The sequence below is a fragment of the Python bivittatus genome, unplaced genomic scaffold (assembly GCF_059951505.1).
Source record: "Python bivittatus isolate LINGU-HERP-01145 unplaced genomic scaffold, Pbiv_v1 ctg000010_np1212, whole genome shotgun sequence".
Taxonomy (NCBI): Eukaryota; Metazoa; Chordata; class Lepidosauria; order Squamata; family Pythonidae; genus Python; species Python bivittatus.
Genome location: NW_028277029.1, coordinates 1,357,343 through 1,378,204, shown reverse-complemented (window position 1 = coordinate 1,378,204; position 20,862 = coordinate 1,357,343). Strand labels below are relative to the sequence as shown.

Sequence of the window (20,862 nt, the reverse complement as noted above, 5' to 3'; positions counted from 1 at the left end):
GAGTGTGGCTTCTGGCCAGTCATATATCGATCTGTACATGTGTCACAGGCCCACACATGTCTTCAGGACTGATTACACCTGGAGTTGGTGGGCCTTGGCCTGGATTTTCCTCCTTGAATAGAGAGGAAGGAGATTGTGTTAGACTTAGGGTTGCCTTCCTTTCAGATAAACGCAATATTGGGAGCGGGTCTAGGGTAGCCGAGCCATTCAGATACAAGACTTTGGCTGCTGAAGCTATTTAGCACATACTAAATAATGGAGAACAGTTTTGACCTGTTTAAATGATTTGAGCCGAGAAACCGGAAAAAGGCTTTAGGCTGTCTCTGATACACCTAGAAAAGTTTATTCTCTTCTGGTGGAGAGAGCTCTACAGCTGTAATGGTGCAAAGGAAAATATTGTTTCCAATGAATGAGAAAAACTAAGGAGAAAAAAAGGCAAGCAGTATATTCCCTAAATGATTTAAGATCCCTTCTTTTTAAATTCCAGATCATTTGATGGGAACAGTCTCTCATCCAGGGCCTAATTCTGGGTGGAAATGCTGAACTGTAAGAACTTGCTGGGAGATTTCAGTGTCCATATCAAGGCTGCTTGGTCAAGAGTAGCTGGGATTTTATGTCCACTGTGACAACCATGAATATTTTCCAAACGGTATTTTGCTTCTGTTTTGTTCAGGTGGGGAAAGTGACTCAAGGTGAAGTGACTGCACTGTGGTGGAAAGAGTCCTCGGTGGACAGGTTTAGATGGGCTGCCCTGGGTACATTTGAAAGGTTTAAGATAGGGAAGCTTTCTGAGTCACCTCTGCTGAGAGAGGCATGCAAGCTTAAGTGGGAATGGAGGATATAGTTTGAGAAATTAGACCACGGTTGAGTTCTTGGTGTTCTCTGTTTTCCTGCAGATGTGTCATTGCGACACTAAGTAACATTATCAGTGCATGACAGGGGGGCTACCTAGCTTGGTAATGAAACGTCTTCAGAAAAACACCCAAGCTCAGAGGACATCAAGAACCCAATAGATCAACCCTGACCTTCACATATTCTCTACAAATGGAAACTACCGTGTATTATTTTTTTCCCTCTGCCTTCGTTGGGCAGACATAAGGGGGCTGGTGATGCTTTCACATACTGTGTAGTGTGTAACTAGACAGAACTACTATTACTGGGGAGCTCTTCCTGATGTATAACAGCAAATAATGATTCGTATTCTCTTTACTACAAAGAAAGATTGAGCTTCTGTGTCTGTCCCTTCTTTGCAGTGAAGGGAGAGGAAAATGCTATATCATTGCTAGTGGTGATTTCTCTCCCAGGAGAAGGAGTAGGTTTGTGTGCATGTGGGCAAGGAGACGGATGGGCATATATTGGGTCCTGGCACGCACATGTGTACCTGACAGGGCTGTGTTGCCAACCTCCACATTCACATCTAGAACATACCGAATTGCAGTTATTTAAGTTACACTTAGTTCTCCTTAAATTGGAGGCATGCAGCATTTTTACAATAGCCTTGAGTTAGCCTTGTGCGTCACATATAATTGATTGTAATTCCTTCCAGCAAATTGCTGTGCTAACAATCATTTCCAAGATTTCTTGCTCAGCAGAAAGTATATTTTTCAGGCCAGTGCTGAACTGCTTTGTAAAAATAGTTTCACAACTAGGTAGGCCAATTTCTTTGAAAGCAACCTTTGTATTTAGATACTGTACATGATGATGTTTAAACATCATATAATCTAGTTAGGCATCAGTTAGAGAGAATAGTTCAGGCCATTCTGGATTGGACATGGAGGAATACTGAAATATTTAATTATACTGGTTATTGTTGATATTGTTGAATTTGGCATAATAGCCACTATATGATACTACTTTAGTTCTTAGATATGATTGAAGTAAGAGGTTGTTTAATAACAGAAAAAACATAGAAATTCTTCCTTGTCTCATTGAAGTTTCCCAAAATAATACTTCATTGAGCACCTCTGAAGGTTTCTAGAGTATGAATGGACCAAAGCTGATCTATCAGACCTTCTCAGACTGAGAAGCTGGGCCTACAGACTTTGTCCCCCCCCCCCCCCAATGCCCTCACACCAAATAAAAACATCATTTCAAACTTGATTGCAGCTTCTGTGAGCAATTGGGGGGGGGGAGTGTTATTTAAATTCAATAGGGAAAGGTTAATTATTTTTGTCTGCAGTTCCACTTCAAGTAAGATTTTAAAAGTCCTTCGCTTGAATTATTTGGAGCTTTTTTAAAGTCTTTGCCTTTTGGGTGCATGTATCTCAGGTAGTATGTGAAAGAGTATATGTGTATTTTGTGTGCATGGTGGATAAGTATGTGCACGCAAGGGTTTTTGAGGCAGAAAAGAGGAGGGGAAAGAATAAATTGGATTAATCCCACACACTTTAGCTTGTGGCATGATGACACTTTTGGCCACTAGAAAGTAAGTCACAAGGGATTTCAGCTCTTGGGCCAATGAAAGGTTTACAACCTGTTGAAGGCCTCGGTCAGGGAGACATTACTCCTTTCTGCTAAGAAAGCAAAGATCATGAGAATTTTTTAATAAAGGGTTTTCTCTTCAGCTTCAATAATTTTAGTTTTAACAGCTCTCATGACAGCCTATTATTTCATTATCACCTCAGCCTCTGGAACTTTGCTCAAACTCCCATGTTATCTCTAATGATGCTTACAACCAAGCTTCAGGATGGAGATTTCCTAGACCTAAACTTAGCAAATGCTTTACAAGACTGCAACTGTCAGATAAATCCCCCTGTGGCCATTTTCATTATGATTCACTCAACACCATTTCAGGAATGTTTGCCTTCCTTGATAAACAGAGAACTCTGCTGCACCGTGTTAGTCCCATGAAAGGTGGAGACCGGCTCTGACTACTTATTTTCTCCAAATCGCAGACAGTAAGCCTTCTGTTCGGAAGTTGTCCTATACACTGAGCTCACTCTTGTGCAGCTGCTAATTCTTATGATCTAGATCTTGATGTCCTTCATCTACAACTTGGGTGTCCAGTGTTTAGGCTTGGGGAAGATCTGGTTTGGATAGGGAGAACAGGCAAAACCTCCACATCTAACCAAAGATTAAGAAGCAGAATCAGGAAATGAGGGCTGTCTGAGGCGGGTCCTTCAGAATCCTGGACAGATTCAGGGGGGCAGACAATTTTTTTTTCTGAAAAGTGCTTGGTAGTCATCAATTTTTATTATGATCATAGACTGGTATAAGGCAGAGGGCAGAAATTCAGTAATAAAGGAAGACATAGGAGCATAGTAGTGTAAAAAGGCATGGGGGGCATAAAATATGTATTTTTTAATCGATCCATCTATCTATCTATTTGGTTGAGTGTAAGATTAAATAGAAGATCATAAACTTCTAAGCTGTAAAACACTCTGTGGTGTCAAACTAGAAACATACTGAGTGGTCGTGAGAATCCCAGCATGGTATATCAGGATGCACGTACCAAGGGCAAGGCTTGTATTGTAACACACATTTCATCATTTGAAGCATGATAGATAATATTTATTTCGGTCAGTGACCAAATAGAACATATATAAACTGAATACAGCAGAGAGAGAGAGGAGGAAATCAACCAACCATCCACATAGCCATAAGATCAAGAGAGGGAAGATGAGTCTTCTTCGGATCTCATTGCAGAAGGAGCAGTGCAGCAGCAGCTGGAGAACAGATTCAACTGAACCATCCCCACAGAGATCATGGGGGTTTTATTGAATCTGCCATATGAAAGCACTGAGAGTAAACTGTTATATCTGGCTCTGAAGGAGAGCTGGAGAGATGAGTGGACAGTTGGCTGGTTTCCATCTAACATGGTTAAACCAAGTTTGGACAGAATTTGGGACGAGTCCTCTTTCATTCTGGACTTCAGTGTCTCCAAGCCTTTCTTTGATTACCTCTCCTAGACTGATTGCCATCTCCCTATGGATGCCCATGCTGGGAGCCTTACTGTGTGGTAAAACAGCAATAGCTGGAGGATTCTGGTGATGGATTGGCATGGGCCCCTTGCCTCTTTAAGGGTCACATAAGATTGACATCTGCTTTGGAAATAAGCTGTGCCTTCTGCTACCTTTGGGGAAGGCTGGGTATCTAATGAGCTATTTCTCCCCTGTGGTTCACATTGGTTTGCACTAAGTCTTACTGGAGTGAAAGAGAGGTCAGAATGAGACTACAGAGTATGTTCAGGCTAACCTTTCCCCAGCAGCAGCCAACAAAAGCTGTTGTCTCTTACACGACGGTCCTAGAATTAAAACACGGGAACTAGGAGCAGAAGAAGCCTTGGTAATGATTACGCCTCTTTGTCAGGGATGGAAGGGTCTGTGACTCAAGTCGGAATTTAGTGGACTGGAAGAAGGATTGACCACGTTTCCTCACTTTTGTCTTTTCTATATTTGCTTCTAGGAGAAACATAAACTTGAGTTGGAAGATTTAAGAAAAGCTGGACACCAGGCCTTGTCTATTATTGTGGAAGAATTCAAGGTAACAGCGATGTTATTTTCCAGTGTTTGAATTGGCTTCTAAGTCTGTTCTGATTGTGGGATCGTTTTCTTTCTTGCAGGAGGCAAATTAGAAACTTGAGTTTCATTTGTTTGTTTTTGTAGCCACATCCATAAAGCTGATTCTGTAGGGAGATGGTAAAAAATGTAAGTTCAAAAGAATCTTTCAGTGATATCTACCAGATGACCTTTCTGCTGAGAATAATGGAAAGGAAGAAACTTTGCGGGAAATAATGATGATTTACGTGGAACTGTCCAGCTGACCACCTACTGCTTTAATCCTCTTCTACAGAAGGAGACTTTTTGCCCTGCACTAAGATGGTGGATTGGACTGGGGTTAGAGTCCTGGAGCAATCTGTCCTTTATTCAATTCTTGGTGTAAAGAATTGAACAAGAATACTGACCACTTTGAACATGTGGTCACTTCTGAACCCCAGGGATTTGGGAAATAGAACTCACTATTTTGTTATGGTCACTGACCAGTGCAAACTTAATTGCTTGAGTCTATACAGTCTGGAGGTTAACTGCTTTAGTCATCATTGTGGAAAATGGGGCAGAAAGGAAGTATGGCTACTCTGTTGATTTTCAGCAGCTTTTAGTATGATGGGCCATGGTATTCTTTTGCCCTGGCTGGGCTGATTCCTGAGGACTAAATCACTGAAAGTGGTGCTGGGAAGCTGCTGTTTCACCACTTGGCCTCCCGCCTGCCAGGAATCACACTGTATAATATCTGCGTGAATGGTCATCCGGGAACTGAGCTGAAGTGACATCAGGCAGTGAGTCATGCAGCTGTGCCTCTGCCTCTCCCCCAATCTCAGGAGGATGCAAAGGGACAAGTTGCTATCTGACCCGACTTGGTAATGGATGGCGCTGGACAAGTTCAAATGTAATCTGGATGTGAGGAAAGGTGCTGTTGATGAGAAAGCCTGATTATCTTTACAAGCTCTGCAATTCTTCCTAAAGAAGAGTTTACTGAATCCAGCATTTCTCTTGGATATCCTGGAAGGAGCATTTCCCAGGAGCAATTTTCATCAACTTTGGCTGTTGCCAGGTGCAAGCACCACTGAACTCAGACCTGCTCCATACCCACGTTTGCTTATCTCTAGAGAGAAGTTACAAGGGTTCCTTTTTGCCCATAAAAATAGCTTCAGTCCTATCCAACGGTCAGAGCAGACAATTTTGATCTTTGTTTTACTCTGTTGGCTATCCAGTTGTTTCTGTGAATAGAATAACGTCTCCCTGTGTGTTTCCTCTCTGTGCTTTCTCTTCTGACCCAAAATGTGATTGGTGGATTTCCATAATCTGTGCCTCTGTCTGTGTGATGGAATGGAATTATGAAGGCCACACTCAGGGAGGGAAACATCCTCTTTCGTCTCCTGAGGGGCGAGGAAGAGATAAGAGGATGAGGCTGGCACCTCCCTGAGGAATTCACTTTGTTTTCACTGGCTGACTGTGGGAACTAAGTTTCAGTCTGGGAAGATTCTTGCTAGAGGTCGTAGCTAATAAACATTGCTGAACTGAATCTGCATGGTCTCCTGGAGTTCCTTGGGCTAGGCCTGACAGTCTGTCTGTTTTGATACAAGTGTAACATATATTTACACTACCTGTGTCCTAATTCTAGAATTAAGGAAGGACTTACAGAGATCAATGCCAAACTTATTCAGTCACTTGCACTCACTCACTTGTGCGCTCTCTCGCTCTCTCTCCCCCTCCCTCTCTCTCTGATGACCTAGCAATGGGCCTTTCTCTAGCTGGTAGGGTTTGCTTATCTTATTTTGCATTGTCTTCTGGCACCCTACCGAGTCCTTTTGTAATGGGCTGTGAGAGTAACCTTGAGGAACAGGAGGAAGAGCTGCAGCCAAGGCAGGGGTCAGATAAGAGAAATCTAAAGCAGGAATGGAATTTGAGAAAACGACTCAGACTTCACCCTCCCTAGTTCTCTTTAGGATAAAGGCAGGGAGCGGGGAGGCACATTCAGAGTTGCAAGATTGATGTCTGCCCTCTGAGGTAGACCACACTTGAACATCAGAGATATGAATACTAAATCTTCTTTTATTATAGGGTTACAGTAACAGAATCTTCCAACTCTGAATGTGCCTATCCCCTTGGCTGTGGCTCTTCCGCCAGTTCCTCAAGGTTATTCTCACAGCCCATTACACCTCTCTGTTGGTTAGTAATTTCCCTTGTCATTCTTCTTCCTCTTTTGGTCTTCAGTGCACTTCTTCAGATTGTGCCCAATTACTCTCTTCAGCAGTACAAATGCTGTCCAGTCTAAATCAGGTTTACCAGCCCATTGTGCTTTACTAAAACCCACAACCTGTCAGCTCCATTTAAGCTGCCAGCCATTTTCCAAACCTCCGTTCCAGTCCTTCCCCAACATTGGGTCTGTGATTACAGGTGTGTCACAGTAACACTCTTCAATACCTGAAAGGTTGTCACACAGAAGAAGGTCAAGATCTGTTCTGTCATGTTCTAGATTACAGGACCCAGAATAATGGATTTAAGTTTCAGGAATACTGGGGGAAACTTCCTAACAATAAGAGGAGCTTGGCAGTGAAACCAGTGACCCAGAGAGGTGGTGGTCAAGTGGAGACTTGAACTGGGATTGCCGATCCCTTCCAAGTCTAGAACTCTGGGTAGCATTTGCGATCCTTAGTGCCAGTCAACTGGCACAGTGGGGTCTGAGAGCTACCTGAATTTTAAGGCCATGGTCAGAATCATGATGGTTATTTCTATGGCCATTCTACGTTTAAAAGCGTAGCCCTTTGTGAGTTAAACATAAGGTAATTATAACTGTACAAAGATAGTTGAAACAGTACAGAACATTCTGTACTGTTTATACCCCTATTTACTCTTTCCATCTTATCATCCTGTTTGCAATACCAAATTATTAAAACAGGCCACAGTAATTCTTTGGGAGTTCTGCTAGTCTTCAAATAATTTATTGGAGAGAGCCCTTTCAGGGACAGGGACTGCAAATGTTCTCCAAGTGAACATGCTCCTGCTGCATTGTTTTGAAGAGTTTGTATTTAGGAATCAGGGCTGGCACCAGATTTTGGTGGACCTTGCCAGGTTATTTATGGTAATACCCTGCATTACACAGCAGTGTAATACACTGGCTGGCTAGGGAATTCTGGAAGTTGAAGTCCACACATCTTAGAGTTGCCAAGGTTGAGAAACACTGCTATATAGTATGATGGTTTGGGAGCCAGGCAGGGTGAGCTTGCATAGAGATGGGGGCAGGCAAGAAGGAGATTGGCAACTGCAATGGGCATAGCCTTATCAAGCATCTGAAACTGGAGCTGCCATTGTTAGTCTTATCCTAGTGATTCTTTTTATTCACCTTTCTTGTTCTCATTCAGTATCAAGCATTTAATCACGTGCTTCCCTTTATCTTGGTGCAGAGATTCCAGCATCAACACAGGGACTCCAGGATATTTTGTCTCTTTCAAATATGTCCCACTGGTGCATCTTCTGCCATGTCTCTTTGACCAGCTGCCACACATATGTTTGATTTCCATTGCTAAGTTCTGGCCCATCCCACTTTGCTGGATTTCATTTGTAACCCCTCACCTAGGATTGATCTGTGTTGAAAACTGGATGGTCCCCCTTTTCTGTACCTCTGAGATCTTTTTTATTTTAACTGTCAGTAGACAGGATGTTTTGGACAAGGCAGGATGTCCCCTTTGGGTAGTCCCAAATAATTCCAGTATGTGATAGATGTAAACTACTCCTTCTGGTGCCAGAATCTCACCTTTACATTGACGCTTGCAGCTCTGCCTATGAATGGTGTCCTTACCCATAGAATATGTAAGAGCCCTTGGTGGTTCTGAATCACTTCTGGACATTCTTTTAGAAGTGCAGAAGATAATCTTCTGCTTTAGGACTTCAGCTCCTGAAAGGAAAAGGTGCTCCTGCTTTCCTGATATTTTGCCACTATACACTAAGGCAGCTCTCCTCTTACAATGCTACTCAAACCCTAAACTGCTGCTAATATACTTCCCTGCCATATTTATTTCCACAAATGTACAGAATGTAACATGAGGACAAATCAGAGTTCTTCTAAACAGTTGAATAGGTTTTATCTCTGGTTATATAATGCTTTTGCCTTTGAGTCAGTGGTAACTCCTGGTGACTGCCTGACAAGTCCCTGCAGTTCTCTTGGCAAGGTTCTTCAGGAGTGGTTTGCCATTGCCTCCTTCCTGGAGCTGAGAGAGAGGGACTGGCCCAAGGTCATCAGCTAGCTTCGTGCCTAAAGCGGGACTAGAGGTCTCAATCCCCTGGTTTCTAGCCTGGTGCCTTAACCACTACACCAACCTGGCTCTCTTCTATAGTGCTATTGTTACTGTATTGTATCAGTTTTGTTTATAATGTAATATTGATTGATTGATTGATTGATTGATTGACTGATGATGCACCATCAAGTTGGTGTCGACTCTTAGCAAATACACAGATAGATTTTCTCCACTGTATCTCTAACTGAGTTTATCCACCTTGCTGTTGGTTGTCCTCTTCTTCTCTTTCCTTCCCCCTTTCCCAGCATCAGAGCCTTCTCCAGAGAGCTCGGTCTTCTCATAACGTGTCTGAAGTAGGATAATTTGAGCCTGGTCATATGTGCTTGAATGAGAACTCTGGGTTGATTTGTTCGATGATCCATCAGTTTGTTTTCTTGGCTGTCCACGATATTCTCAGGACTCTTCCCCAACACCAAAGTTCACAAGCATCAACACTCTTCCTCTCCTGCTTCTTCAAAGTCCAACTTTTGCGTCCATAGAGTGTCACCATTACCTGCATGATTCTGATCTTTGTGGGTATAAACACATCATGGCATTTAAACATTTTTTCCAAGGCCTTCATGGCTGCTCTACTGAGTGCTGCGGCATATTTCTTGACTGCTTGTTCTCTTTTGAAAATGACGAGAGAACAAATGAAGAAAAGTCAATTATGTGGAAGAAACCTTGTATGTTAGCTAAGACAGAACAAGAAACTCTTGTGGTGTGTATCAGAGATTAGGATGGAGAATGCATTGTAGCAAGATGTATAACATTTAGAGAGATAGCAATGTGGAATATACGTATCTCTTTGTAAACAGTAGGGCCCCTTTTCATAATCCCTTGAAAATAAATTGTTATGTGGGATGGGAAAGAAGTTCACATTCAATAAATGTGGTCCAAAGCCTCCTTGGATATATGAAACCAGCTGTGAAGTTATTTGGATTCTACCTATACTTTCATTTGAAACATCTTGATGCCAAGTTCAGAATCCACTATAATGGCACATTTTAGGCTTACTTTGTATAGAAGATGCTGTTTTCATAGCTTTACTCCACATAAGGCTTTCGTTTCCATCATTAATAATTTTTGTGAAGAATTTTCCAAAGGAAATACTAGCTGAGCTGAAGTTCAAAGTAGTAACATGTCTAAAAGCTTTAGTAACATGTCTAAATAAGAGTGGAAAAAGTTCAGAAAATTTAAGTGAACATCTTGTTTTTATTTATCCCACTTAAAACCAACTTCACACACACGCACACGCACACACACACACACACACTCCCAGCTTGGCTCATTTGTACTTGCATTTTCTAAAAATAACAGAAAAACCCTTCTTAAAATATGCTCAGCTCTGTGTCTGCTTTCACCTCAAAGTCATCCCACATCACCCTCAGTCAGAGATAAGAGACCTTAGTGCAAGGTATCACACGTGCATTGCACAAGGCAAGTGTCATTGACCCCCCCCCCCATTTGGAGGATTGTTGCAACTGGTTTGGGCTTTTGATGTGGAATCCACAGGACAGTTAACAGGAAGTCCCCCCTTTCTGCGTGTAAGGTTTCCTGTGCTCTTCTTGGCTGGAACTGATCAAGATGTCAAGAATTATGGACTTTCCACATGTAGGATGGCCAAAAAAGTTATCATCCAAGACTGGAAGGAGAAATCTGCATGTGATTATCAGCACTGGACATCTGATAATTAGTTGTTTTTTGGGCAACATTCAACCTACACTCTTCCTTTTTCAGCAAAGGGGAGAAGAAGATGACTTTCAAGCAACATGATCCAATCTGGAGAAGTGATTTGTTTATGACAGTGTTTCTCAACCTTGGCAGCTTTCAGATGTGTGGACTTCAACTCCCAGAATTCCCCAGCCAGCCTTGCTGGCTGGGGAATTCTGGGAGTTGAACTCCACACATCTGAAAGCTGCCAAGGTTGAGAAACACTGGTTTATGATGTAAATGTACAGGTTCTCTTTCCCCCTCACTTTAATATTCATAGAGTGAAGGTCTTCTCTTCCGCTGTTTATCGGTGAAAAGACTTCCTGGTGATACCGTGTGAGACAATGAACGCATGCTGATATTTTGGGTTGCTTCGGGCAGAATTAAAACTGCAATTGGCCACTATAAACTTACTTCTTTGTAGCTAGGCTGGGTTCTGTAGACTGAGATGTCCATCACCAGTTGCCAATCTCAGCGTAGATACAGTTGATTAGTTGCCTCTCTATTTAAATGATTTAGGTGCTTATACATTTCTGTTGCTGCTCTAATCATTCTGGGGAAATTTCAATTGGGTCGTGCCAGGAATGGAGGAAGACAAGACTGTCAACGTGCTGTGAAATGGTCCTGCTTTTCACATCGTGTACGTCGGGGCTATTCGGGTCCTCCAGGGAGAGGCTTACTAAGTCGTTTGGGTGCCTCCTTAAAGGTTATGGATTGAAGAACGGCTTGCTCAAGTCCAACTTTTAAGATTTCCATTTGTGTATTATTACAGATTAATTGATGAGAGAAATAATATCAAGATCTTTGGACGTATCTTTTGGTCTCTCTGCTCCTGTTCCTAGAAATAATTTAGAAGCGCAGTGTTTAAACAAGGAAGGAATAACGCTTGTTTGGGTTTTTGGTTACTGGGTGTGTTTAAAAAGCTTTTAAGAATGTTTTGTGGGCAGGCATCTAAAGTTCCACTGAATTTAGTGCCTGCTGTTTAACCTTTTCATATTGAAAGAAATGGAGGAAAGCTTAGTTCTGCGCCGGGGGTGGGGGGCGGTCCTGGGGGGAGATCCACGTAAAAAGGGGCAGGGCTTTGACTGCACCGTTGCAACCACCCTCTTGTATTTTGCGATGCTTCTGACTTTGCACTTGCTGGTATTCCATACGAATATTTTATTTTCCTTCCTGAAAACAGGGCAGTTAAATTAAAATGAATCGACCTACTTTCTCAGAATCCCTCTTAGAATTTAACTTTGAAAAGAACTGGGGTAAACTTTTTTTAATCCTTGCTTTTTCCTCCTCGTAAATTAATACAGCTTTTTAAAAAATAAAATAGTGCCGGTGAGTTTTCACAGCATGCTTATGCTTACGGGGTGGTGGAGAGCTGGATTATTTTGAATGAAGATGGTTATTTACAGCGTTGGGTAAAGAGATAAACTTGTCAGTGAACAAAACCTTGTTTCCAGTTCCAATAAATTACGGTTATTGTAGGTGGATAGACTTTACCTTAATTGGGTATTTTGGTTTTTTCAAAGTCTCAGATGTATTTCCTTTTTAAAAAGGATAGCAAACTGATAAATATGAAATACAGTAATTATCTGCACTGTACAGCTATTTTATTTCCAGCAGTAACCAATCTCTAGAATCTCACAAGTAAATGAGAACATGAGGGTGACCTGTTCTGAGTTGTCTTGCTGTTTAAACATGGATGTTCTCTTCATTTATTTCATGAATTTATTAATCCTTGTTCAAAGTGTATTGTCTATTATTCATTGCCACAACTTGTGATGGTGAATTTGATCTTTGTTAATCAAGGTGTGAAGAACTACATTTAGTCAGTTGCAAACCATTTTTTTAACATATAGATATAGATATTTCCAACTACGTACTACAGACTTTAATTTCCTGGTTTCCTTTTCCTTTTTAACTTTAATTCCTTTTATTCTACAGTGTTTAACATCAGAGATGAGGTTGATTTCCTCCTCTTTAATTTGCTAACCAAGTTAATTCCTAACTGGCTTCTTTGAGTCGAATAAACTGTCTCATTCAGTGCAATGTGGTATCTGGTCTTTCATAGATATTTTTGTCAGCCTGTAATGTTAATGAGAATGAACCTATTTCTGTCTGGATCCATTTTTCCCTCAACTCCAGACCAGGTGGAGGAATAGGTTATTGGTCCCTCCTTAGTGCAGGAATCCAAATTAATATAAAAAACAACTACAGAAAACAGCATCCTGATATTTTTTTTCCTGAGACTGAGACAAAGCAGGACCATTTTAAGGAATGTGGGATTCTGAGAATCTCGAGCCCAGTGATTGACTTGTTGTTTTGTAACTAATGTTGTATTCTGTATTGTGCAGATGACACACATGTGGCTAACGGGACCAAAAAGGTTCCCATCACTTGTAAAATCCTTGAATGACAGAATGGGAAGGGGCCCTTCCCGCCCAAGAATCCCACTTAAGGCACCCCTGACAGACCGTCATCCAGCTACCCCCCCCCCCCCGCATTCACATCATCCTTGAGTTATTTTTTGATTGTTGTATTGTTTTATTGTTCTGTGTGTTCCTATCCGTGAAGTGCCCAGAGTCACTGGGAGTTGGGCAGTGTAAAATAAATAATTAAAATAAAACATCAATGATGTCCCTGATGACCACCTCTCTGGGTCACTGGTTCCACTGCCATACTACTCTTTTTAGACTCTGCTTTTTGAAACTTAAACCCTTTATTCTGTGTTTGGAATGAATGTTAGAGGTCTTGAGCTTCTTCATGGGGACATCCTTTCAGATACAATATTTACAGTGGTCTTATTAGCAGCTGCTTTGAAGTCTACCAATTTTTTAATGTCGCTTCCTGCTCAAGGTTGAAATGGCTATTGCAGGATTTCATCCATCTTCAATCCTAGTACTAGTTCAAAAGGATAGGTTTGCTTGGCAGATTTGTTTTGGAAGAGCTGTTTTTGACTCAGTATTTGACATTTCCTTTTAATTTAAGAATTTAAGACTATCATTCATATGCACTACTTCACTGAAAGATTGGAACTTCAGAATGGGGAACGTCTGGCTTGAGAAACCATCCAACCTCCAAGAAGTTTAAGAAGGTCGCATCCCCTTTCCTGAACCCTCAGAGCCTTCCCCTTCTTCTGTCCCCCAAGAAGCACATTTGCTTTAAAATAGCAGCTGCTTAAAAATGTCACTATGATGTGAACAGAGTGTTTTTATGACTGTGTTGGAAAAGGACAATGGGGCCATTCACCTGGGGCAAAATTAAATGTGGTATGGAAGCATTTCTTTCTCAGCAAGTGTAGAACAATATCTACATCAGCCTGAGATGATTTCAGACATGAGGTACAGCCAACGTTTGAAAATACAGTTCCAGAAAAGCTGGTCTCACCTTAGAAAGTGTTAGACTGACCAAACAGGGAAGATTTTTATGGTAATCTTGGAACATCCAAAACTGAAGGAGTGATTTAGGATTGAGGAGAATAACACAGACTGCAGTGGGGCATTCCTAAAATGTTTTAATAACATTCATTAAACCAAATGACTAAGCCAAAGACAAAGCTCTCAAAATTCTTCCTCAAATTATACGTGCTGTTTTCCAGAAATTACAGACAGATTGGAGATCTTCCATTTCCACCCTTATGAAAGAACGGTTCTCAAAGAGGAGTGGAAAATCCTTAGGGTAGGGGGTCTCAAAGTGTTGGATATAAGGATGGTCTCTATTTTCTGAAACAGTGGATGTGCTTAGCCTTATATCCATAAGTGTCTAGACAAATGTGTCATGACATCATCGTGTAAATGGAATGATAGCTGTGATGTCACTCCCTCCCCTGCAGATCTTCACACCACCTTGGATCTTTGAAACTGACAGAAAAAAATGGCCTTCCTAAACATGACTATTTCCCTGGCATATTTTGGCATCATGTTCTCAGGTCCTTGGGTGGTACAAATTGGGAGCTGTATGCTACCTTGCCCCACTCCTACTTTTCACCATAGCTATGGTCTTCTGTCATGGCTTGAGGGTCTCTGTGGACGGTCTAAAGTCATCTTGTCTGTGGTTCATTTTTGGCACTTTTCACCTGAACTTCAAGAACAGAAAAATAAAGAGCTGGCCTCCCACACGCAAAACTGATAGTGAATCCAGGAATGGAAGGCTTTAGTGTCTGGGATGTGCCAGAATCCTTGTGTAGGGAGGCTGACCTTTAGAACGTGACGGCAAATGTGCTGAGGTGGACCTAATGCTATTGAGCCTCTCTCTGGAATACAGCCTTATGAGTTGTAAGCTGGTTTTCTGTCCTGGAGCATAGGAGACTTCCATTGCAAGTTCAAGAGGCAGGTCTTTACCCAACCTGTACTAGGCATTCTCTTTTAGGTGGCAGGAAAATTGTGCTTTGGCACCTGTGCAGGATGAGCAACGTTTGGGTATGAATAACTTCTCTAATGGTGCTCAGCATAAATGCATTTTTCAGCTCCCTGGTAATATTGACCCACTAATCAGAAGACTGCTTTTTAAAAATTTGCACAAAGTTTCAAACTATTAGTTTATTTTCTATTATCTGTAAGCCAGTATGTAACTATAGATTGAAGTATGAGATTGAAAACTTGGCAGAATTATATTTTTAGCAGCCAAATTATTTACGCCTGGGCCAAGTTAAATTTTTCAGAGTTACCTCTAGAGCAAAAATTAGCCAACCTCCATCTTGGTTTTTCCCATTCCTTCCTGGTAAGATAAAATGGAAAGCAAATGCCTTGGAGAAAAGAATTGGATCACAACAAATCACTGTTCAAGATGATTATTCTGAATCGCGATATTGTAAAATTAAATTGAATTGATAGAAAGATTTAGCTGTATTTAGCTATTCTTTGGAGGCAGAATGGGATTTGCTGTGAGTTACAGCTGCCAAATCCTTGTTACAAAGAGGAGAAAGAAATCTGAGGATAAATGGACAATCCCAGAATCTTGCTGGATGGGAAGGGAGCTATTGCTTAGCATAAAAGGACATCAGTCACAGCAGAAAGGCAACTGGAGTTTTATAGAATCCGTTCCTTTCCCATGCCAGGTTTGTACTCCTCTGATTTCTTTTTATGGCATTCTGTTTCCTGAACCACAGAAGTCAATGGGTTTTCCTGCAAGAGCTCCAGAGAATGTGAGCTTAAGCAAAAAGAAACTCTGGGAAACAATAATGTGTAACAAATTCCAGAAAATTTGAATCAGGACCATAGCCGAGTTGAGACAAACAATTACTGTTTGAACCAAATATCCAGTGTTTGATGACAGCAAATGAAAATGAAATCCAGCATCAGTAAAAGATAGTTTACGGAGTAAAGTGAATTGGAGAAGAGTAGAAGAAAAGAAAGCAATGTATTTTGGAGCTAATCTTGTTGTATAGGGATTAAAGCCGTGTTTTTCAAACTTGGCAACTTTGAGATGTGTGGACTGGGGAATGCTGGCTGGGGAATCCTGGGAGTTGAAGTCCACACATCTTAAAGTTGCCAAGTTTGGAAAAACATTGGATTAGAATAATAATAATTTTTTTAAAAAGGCTTTCTGAGACTCTCCTGGGGCAAATTCTTTTAAGAAGCTATCTTAAGCTACTTAAGCTTCTTAAACTTCAACACAACAGAAAAACTTGCTAAAGAGAAATGGAAGCTACGTTAGATGTGGCCTGACAACCCCACATCTTCAGTTTGGTCTGTAGCTGAAGGTTCATGTCAATCTTCCTCTGTGCATGGAAAGAAGGTTAAGGAAGATGGGCAGGCTCTTGATGACGATCTTTCAAATTTCACACATTCACTGAAACAGCAGTGGGAGAGCAGTTGGCTCAATCCATTTGTTGTGCTCTTGGTTTTGCAGGTGAAATTCTCGTTGCAGGATTTGGTTTTAGAGTCTTATTCAGAATGGCGGTGTTGCCTGAGGAACGCTGTGGAGCAGAATTGACATGCTTGCCCACACACATGTAGCTGTGTCTGGGTGCACGCAAAGGCTTGCATTGATCTTCAGGGTATATCTGTGGTGAGACGAGGCAGCAATCTAATTGAATTACCTAAGCAGCTGAACATAAAGTAAATGTCCTTTGCAGGTAACTATGAGGCAGAAGAGAAAGCACAGAACAGTGAAAGAGGAGTTAGGAAGGAAAATGGGGTTGTAAATGTTTAGATTCTGATCAGTGGTCTTCATCCAGCAGAGTCTGGAGGTTACTGGCTGATAAGGAGCATCTCAATCAGGTTTGGAAAGGAACAAGGAAAACTTTGGTCTTTCAGCTAGAAGTTAGGAGGGATGTTCATCCGTGAGAAAGAGAGTTATGGGGAAAAGATACGATGGATAAAGGGAAGAGAGCCTTTCCCATTGGAACATGTAAAATAACAAAATGAGATACATAGTAAGCTACATTTCTCTGTGGTTGAATTTCATATGCTGCTTGGCTTGTTAATTGGGGTTATATAAAGAACGTATGTCGAAGAACTATTTTTTATTACTTGTTCGAAATACATGTTCCGTAAAAAACTTGAGGATTGAAAATATATGCTTGTATAGATCCAATATTGGGAATATGGCTTGCAGAGTCACCTCATCTGGCCAAAATGTTCTCTCTAGAAGAGAACCAAGGGTGTCAACTGTATTTCCCTATATCTTGCTAGGGAAATCTTAAATTATTGTCTCTGGCTCTATGTCTCATGGAGGAAGCTCCTGGCCTCTGCTGGTGAGGAGCTGGTTTATAGGTTAGTCCTGTGACAAGATGACCATGAGGATGCTAAGAGGCAGCTAGCAGCCCACCCTTAAGGTTTGACCCAGGGATGGGGTGGGTGGGTGGGTGGATAATTTCGTTCTGAGAGCTGCACAGTGATTGGGGGACATACAGTGGCAAAGGCAAGGGGCAGTAGGTGCAGGGGAAGAGGCTGTTCTGTACGTGTAGACCCTGCCATAACGGGGACATTCACATTTACTCCCTATTCTCATGTGTGTTCACATAGGGTTACGTACACACATGCCTCTTTGCCGTTGGGTTTTCATTTACATCAATAGAAGGCTCCCTGCTTAATCCAGTTCCCCTCTGCCAGCACTTCAAAGCCTCCCAAGGCCCAGAGGAAGTTTTCCAAAGTCTTGATGGTTGCAGAGGGTGAGTGGAAGCCCACACCCCAGCTAAGGAACTGCAGGATTATAAGCAAATTCCATCGGCAACCATGGGGAAGCACTTGGTTCTGAAGAACATGGTTACATGCTTGTAGTCCTAAGGCATTCGCTCTAATCTGAGAATAGAAAAGAGCATTTTTGTAATTAGATTTATTTCTTTTCCATGCTGTAAGGAAAGGTATTGTTGACACTGGCCCAGATCCAGGGCTGTGGGCCCAGAATGGTCCAGTCTGCCTGGAGGAATCTGTCAGGTTCTGGTCCATGATCAAGCTCGTGATGTTCTCCCTTCTGTGGCTACCACCTGGAGCCCCACCATAGCAGGAAGACACAATAGTAATAAAATCTTCTTGATCTGGTCTTGCATTGGGACTGCCCATACATAGCAATGTTGGGAGACATTGCACAAATTCCTAACCATGAAGTTGGTGTTTATTGGAAAGAAATGTCTGGTCCTAATTTGTTAAAATTGCTGTTGTGTTTTTATTGTAGGGTGTTTGTGTTTTTTTAAGTTTTTTGGCTTATCGTATCCTGTGTGATTTTTTTAAAATAGGCTTTCATTTCAAAATTGGCAAAAGCCTTGGAAATGTCTAATTTGAAAATGGGATTAGTGTATTTTTAATAAATAATAATGCAAATAAAAATGAAATGGAAGAATCAGCTTAGTTGTGAAATGTCACAATAGTTTCCAGCTTTCAGTTATTTTTTTATTGCTGTGGCTTCTTTTGAAATGTTAATGTAATTCCCCCTAGTTTTAGACTAACAACATCTTACTTAAGAATATTGATGTTTGCAAATTATATTAATTTCTACTCCTAAATTATGTGCTATAATATTTTGCTTTATTCTTTATAACATGGAATGAAGTGTTTTCAGGATGTTGATTCTGTATTTTCAAGTACTTGTGTAAGAAAAGGAAGTGTGGTTTAATCATAATTGTTTGATCATATTGGTTAAATCATAGTTCATCATAGTGGCTTAATCATATTAACAGCAGTTACTGTACTGCAGTTATAACATGATATCTGCAGTCATGATGACTTAAGAGAAAAAACCTGTTCCAAGCATTGTGTGTATTTCAGGATCTTGTTTAAAACGTCCCAACAACACGTACCGTTAAAAATTACTAATAAGTTGTTTAAAATGCTCTGCTTACATGCCCACGCATATCAACATTTTGGTAGCATAATTTCAGTTTCAAACTTGTGTTCTCTAATGCATCTAAACATTGGCTTTTGTGCATCATGTCAACAGCTTTTGGAAAGGGAGAACGTGAATGGCACGCAGTGTTGGAAATAAGCTTCTGTGCCACTGCCATGAGAAACTGGTAGAGCTATCAGTCAGCCGAAGGAAGTGGATGACGCCGCATGAATTTGGGGCTTGCGGGCTCTCTTTCTCGCTGGTTGGTTCCCCCTCTTCCCGGTACGGGGTAGTCCTCTGAGCCACGCACAGTTAAATTTTTCTCGTCTTCTGCGTTGATATAATGGGCTGCAGTCGGTTGCTGCAGTTCAGGTTTTCAGTTCTGATGGCTGATCTCTTCAAGTTGGAGTGAGAAGTGTTTCGGGGGCATTGCTTCTATATTTTCAAATAAGTCATAATTTCCATCTGTTTTTACTTGACTTGTGGTTGTGGAGATCCTGCCCGGCCCCCGGGATCTAGCCGTGTCTGCTGAGAGGATGTGGAGTTTTGTCAGCCAGTGAAATATGTCTGACTCCCCTCCTGCGAACCGAGTCTCTCCGTTTCATCTTGGGTGGTCCCACCAAACTGGATGAGAAGTTGAACAGAAAACTCTTCACTTTCCCTATCTGTTACTCATCCCTTCAGTAGAAGATTTTCATAAGGAACCTGAGAAGCAAACACTCTGGCTGCAGACTTCAATTAGACTCATTAACATCCCTCTTAAAGATGGCTTCTGTTTCATCCCTGGGTGCCCTTTGATAGACAGCTCTATTCATGCGCGCTTCTCTATTTGTAGAAAATGTGTCGGGGAAAAAATGGCAGGGCTGGGCTGATTGTCTGCACTTTTCTTTATTCCAGGCCATGCTGAAGGCTGTGGTCCAGGAACGGGAAGGGGCCTTGGAGAAACAGCACGTCTCTGCGGTGGAGAAACAGGCACAGAAGTGTGAAGAGCTGCTCAATGCTCAGGTAAGGCCCAAGTTTATTTACAACAGAGCTCCTTTGAAAGGCAGAATGAAAGCTTTGTGCCTTCTGGGTTTTCTGAAAACCTGCAGAGCCATTTACCTTGACTCCTTTACCTGCAGGGTCCACCTGTATTTTCTCCTGTGCAGGGAAGTAATGTGCTCATTTATTTCTTTCTTCAACTTGTATACGCTGAATCCTGTAGGCCTCAGGCATTGGCAGGGTTGTACAGGAAAAGCATCCATGGTAACAGTTCTGGAACACCTCTGGAGTCAAGGTAAAAGATGCATCCAGGCTGCCTCCACAGCTGAATGGCTTTGTAGAAAAATGCAAGCACCTTGATTTGCAGCCAGAAACAAAACAGCAGTGGGTGCAATTGCTTTAGAATATGTGCAAGATGGATCCCAACCTCCCTGGTACTGCCCTTCCTGTTAGCAGGGAAGGTGGCCCAGGGCTTACGTGCGACTAAGGCCAGTAACCTAGTCTACCTCTTCTCCATCTTACTAAAAGGTGTTAGGTAAAAACTTTGATTGACCAAAGCCACAATGGGCAGTAGAAGTCAATATCGATGGGCACATCCAGGGATGACCATGGCATATGGAAGATTGCAACCTGGAATGCAGATGTAGTATAGAGTAAAGGGCATATATAAATAAATGAAGAGGGAGGGAGGAAGGAGATGGGAAAGAGAAGAAGAAAGGAGAGAGGGAGGGAAGGAAGGTTGTGTGTCTGTGCAATGAAGAGAAAAGGGGAGGATGTAACATCTGAATGAAGGTGGTCTGGTCTTATAGAGTTGATGAATACATGCAAGGACATGAAGGTTGAAGATTAGTTATGAGCAAAGGGCTAAATGTAAGTGAGAAGGTATGAACTGATGACTTCTTGGTGTGTATGTGTGCGTGTGTATGAAAGTAGGAGTTCATAGATTGGTGACAGCTGCATGTTACAACTCCTGTGAATGGTAATAATGGAAGCGCCAGAGATGAGTTTGGGGAAAATGCGTGCAATATTCTGAATGAGTAGACTGCAGGTTGGAAAAAAAATAATGACATGAATGGATGGGTAGGAATCAGACAGGATGGTACAGACAAAGTGATGTGACTATTTGGAGATCCAAG

The 20,862-nt window shown here is 41.7% G+C and overlaps 1 protein-coding gene across 3 annotated transcripts in view; it reads left to right on the top strand.

Annotated features, from left to right (window-relative positions):
- CCDC91 (coiled-coil domain containing 91) overlaps nucleotides 1-20,862 on the top strand; it is a 96,425-nt gene that overhangs the window by 32,334 nt on the left and 43,229 nt on the right. For all 3 annotated transcript variants that reach the window (XM_088145708.1, XM_025165626.2, XM_025165627.2), the window contains exons 7-8: nucleotides 4,405-4,482; nucleotides 19,643-19,750. In XM_088145708.1, the coding sequence (XP_088001834.1) occupies nucleotides 4,405-4,482; nucleotides 19,643-19,750 (186 nt within the window). The remainder of the gene's footprint in view (nucleotides 1-4,404; nucleotides 4,483-19,642; nucleotides 19,751-20,862) is intronic.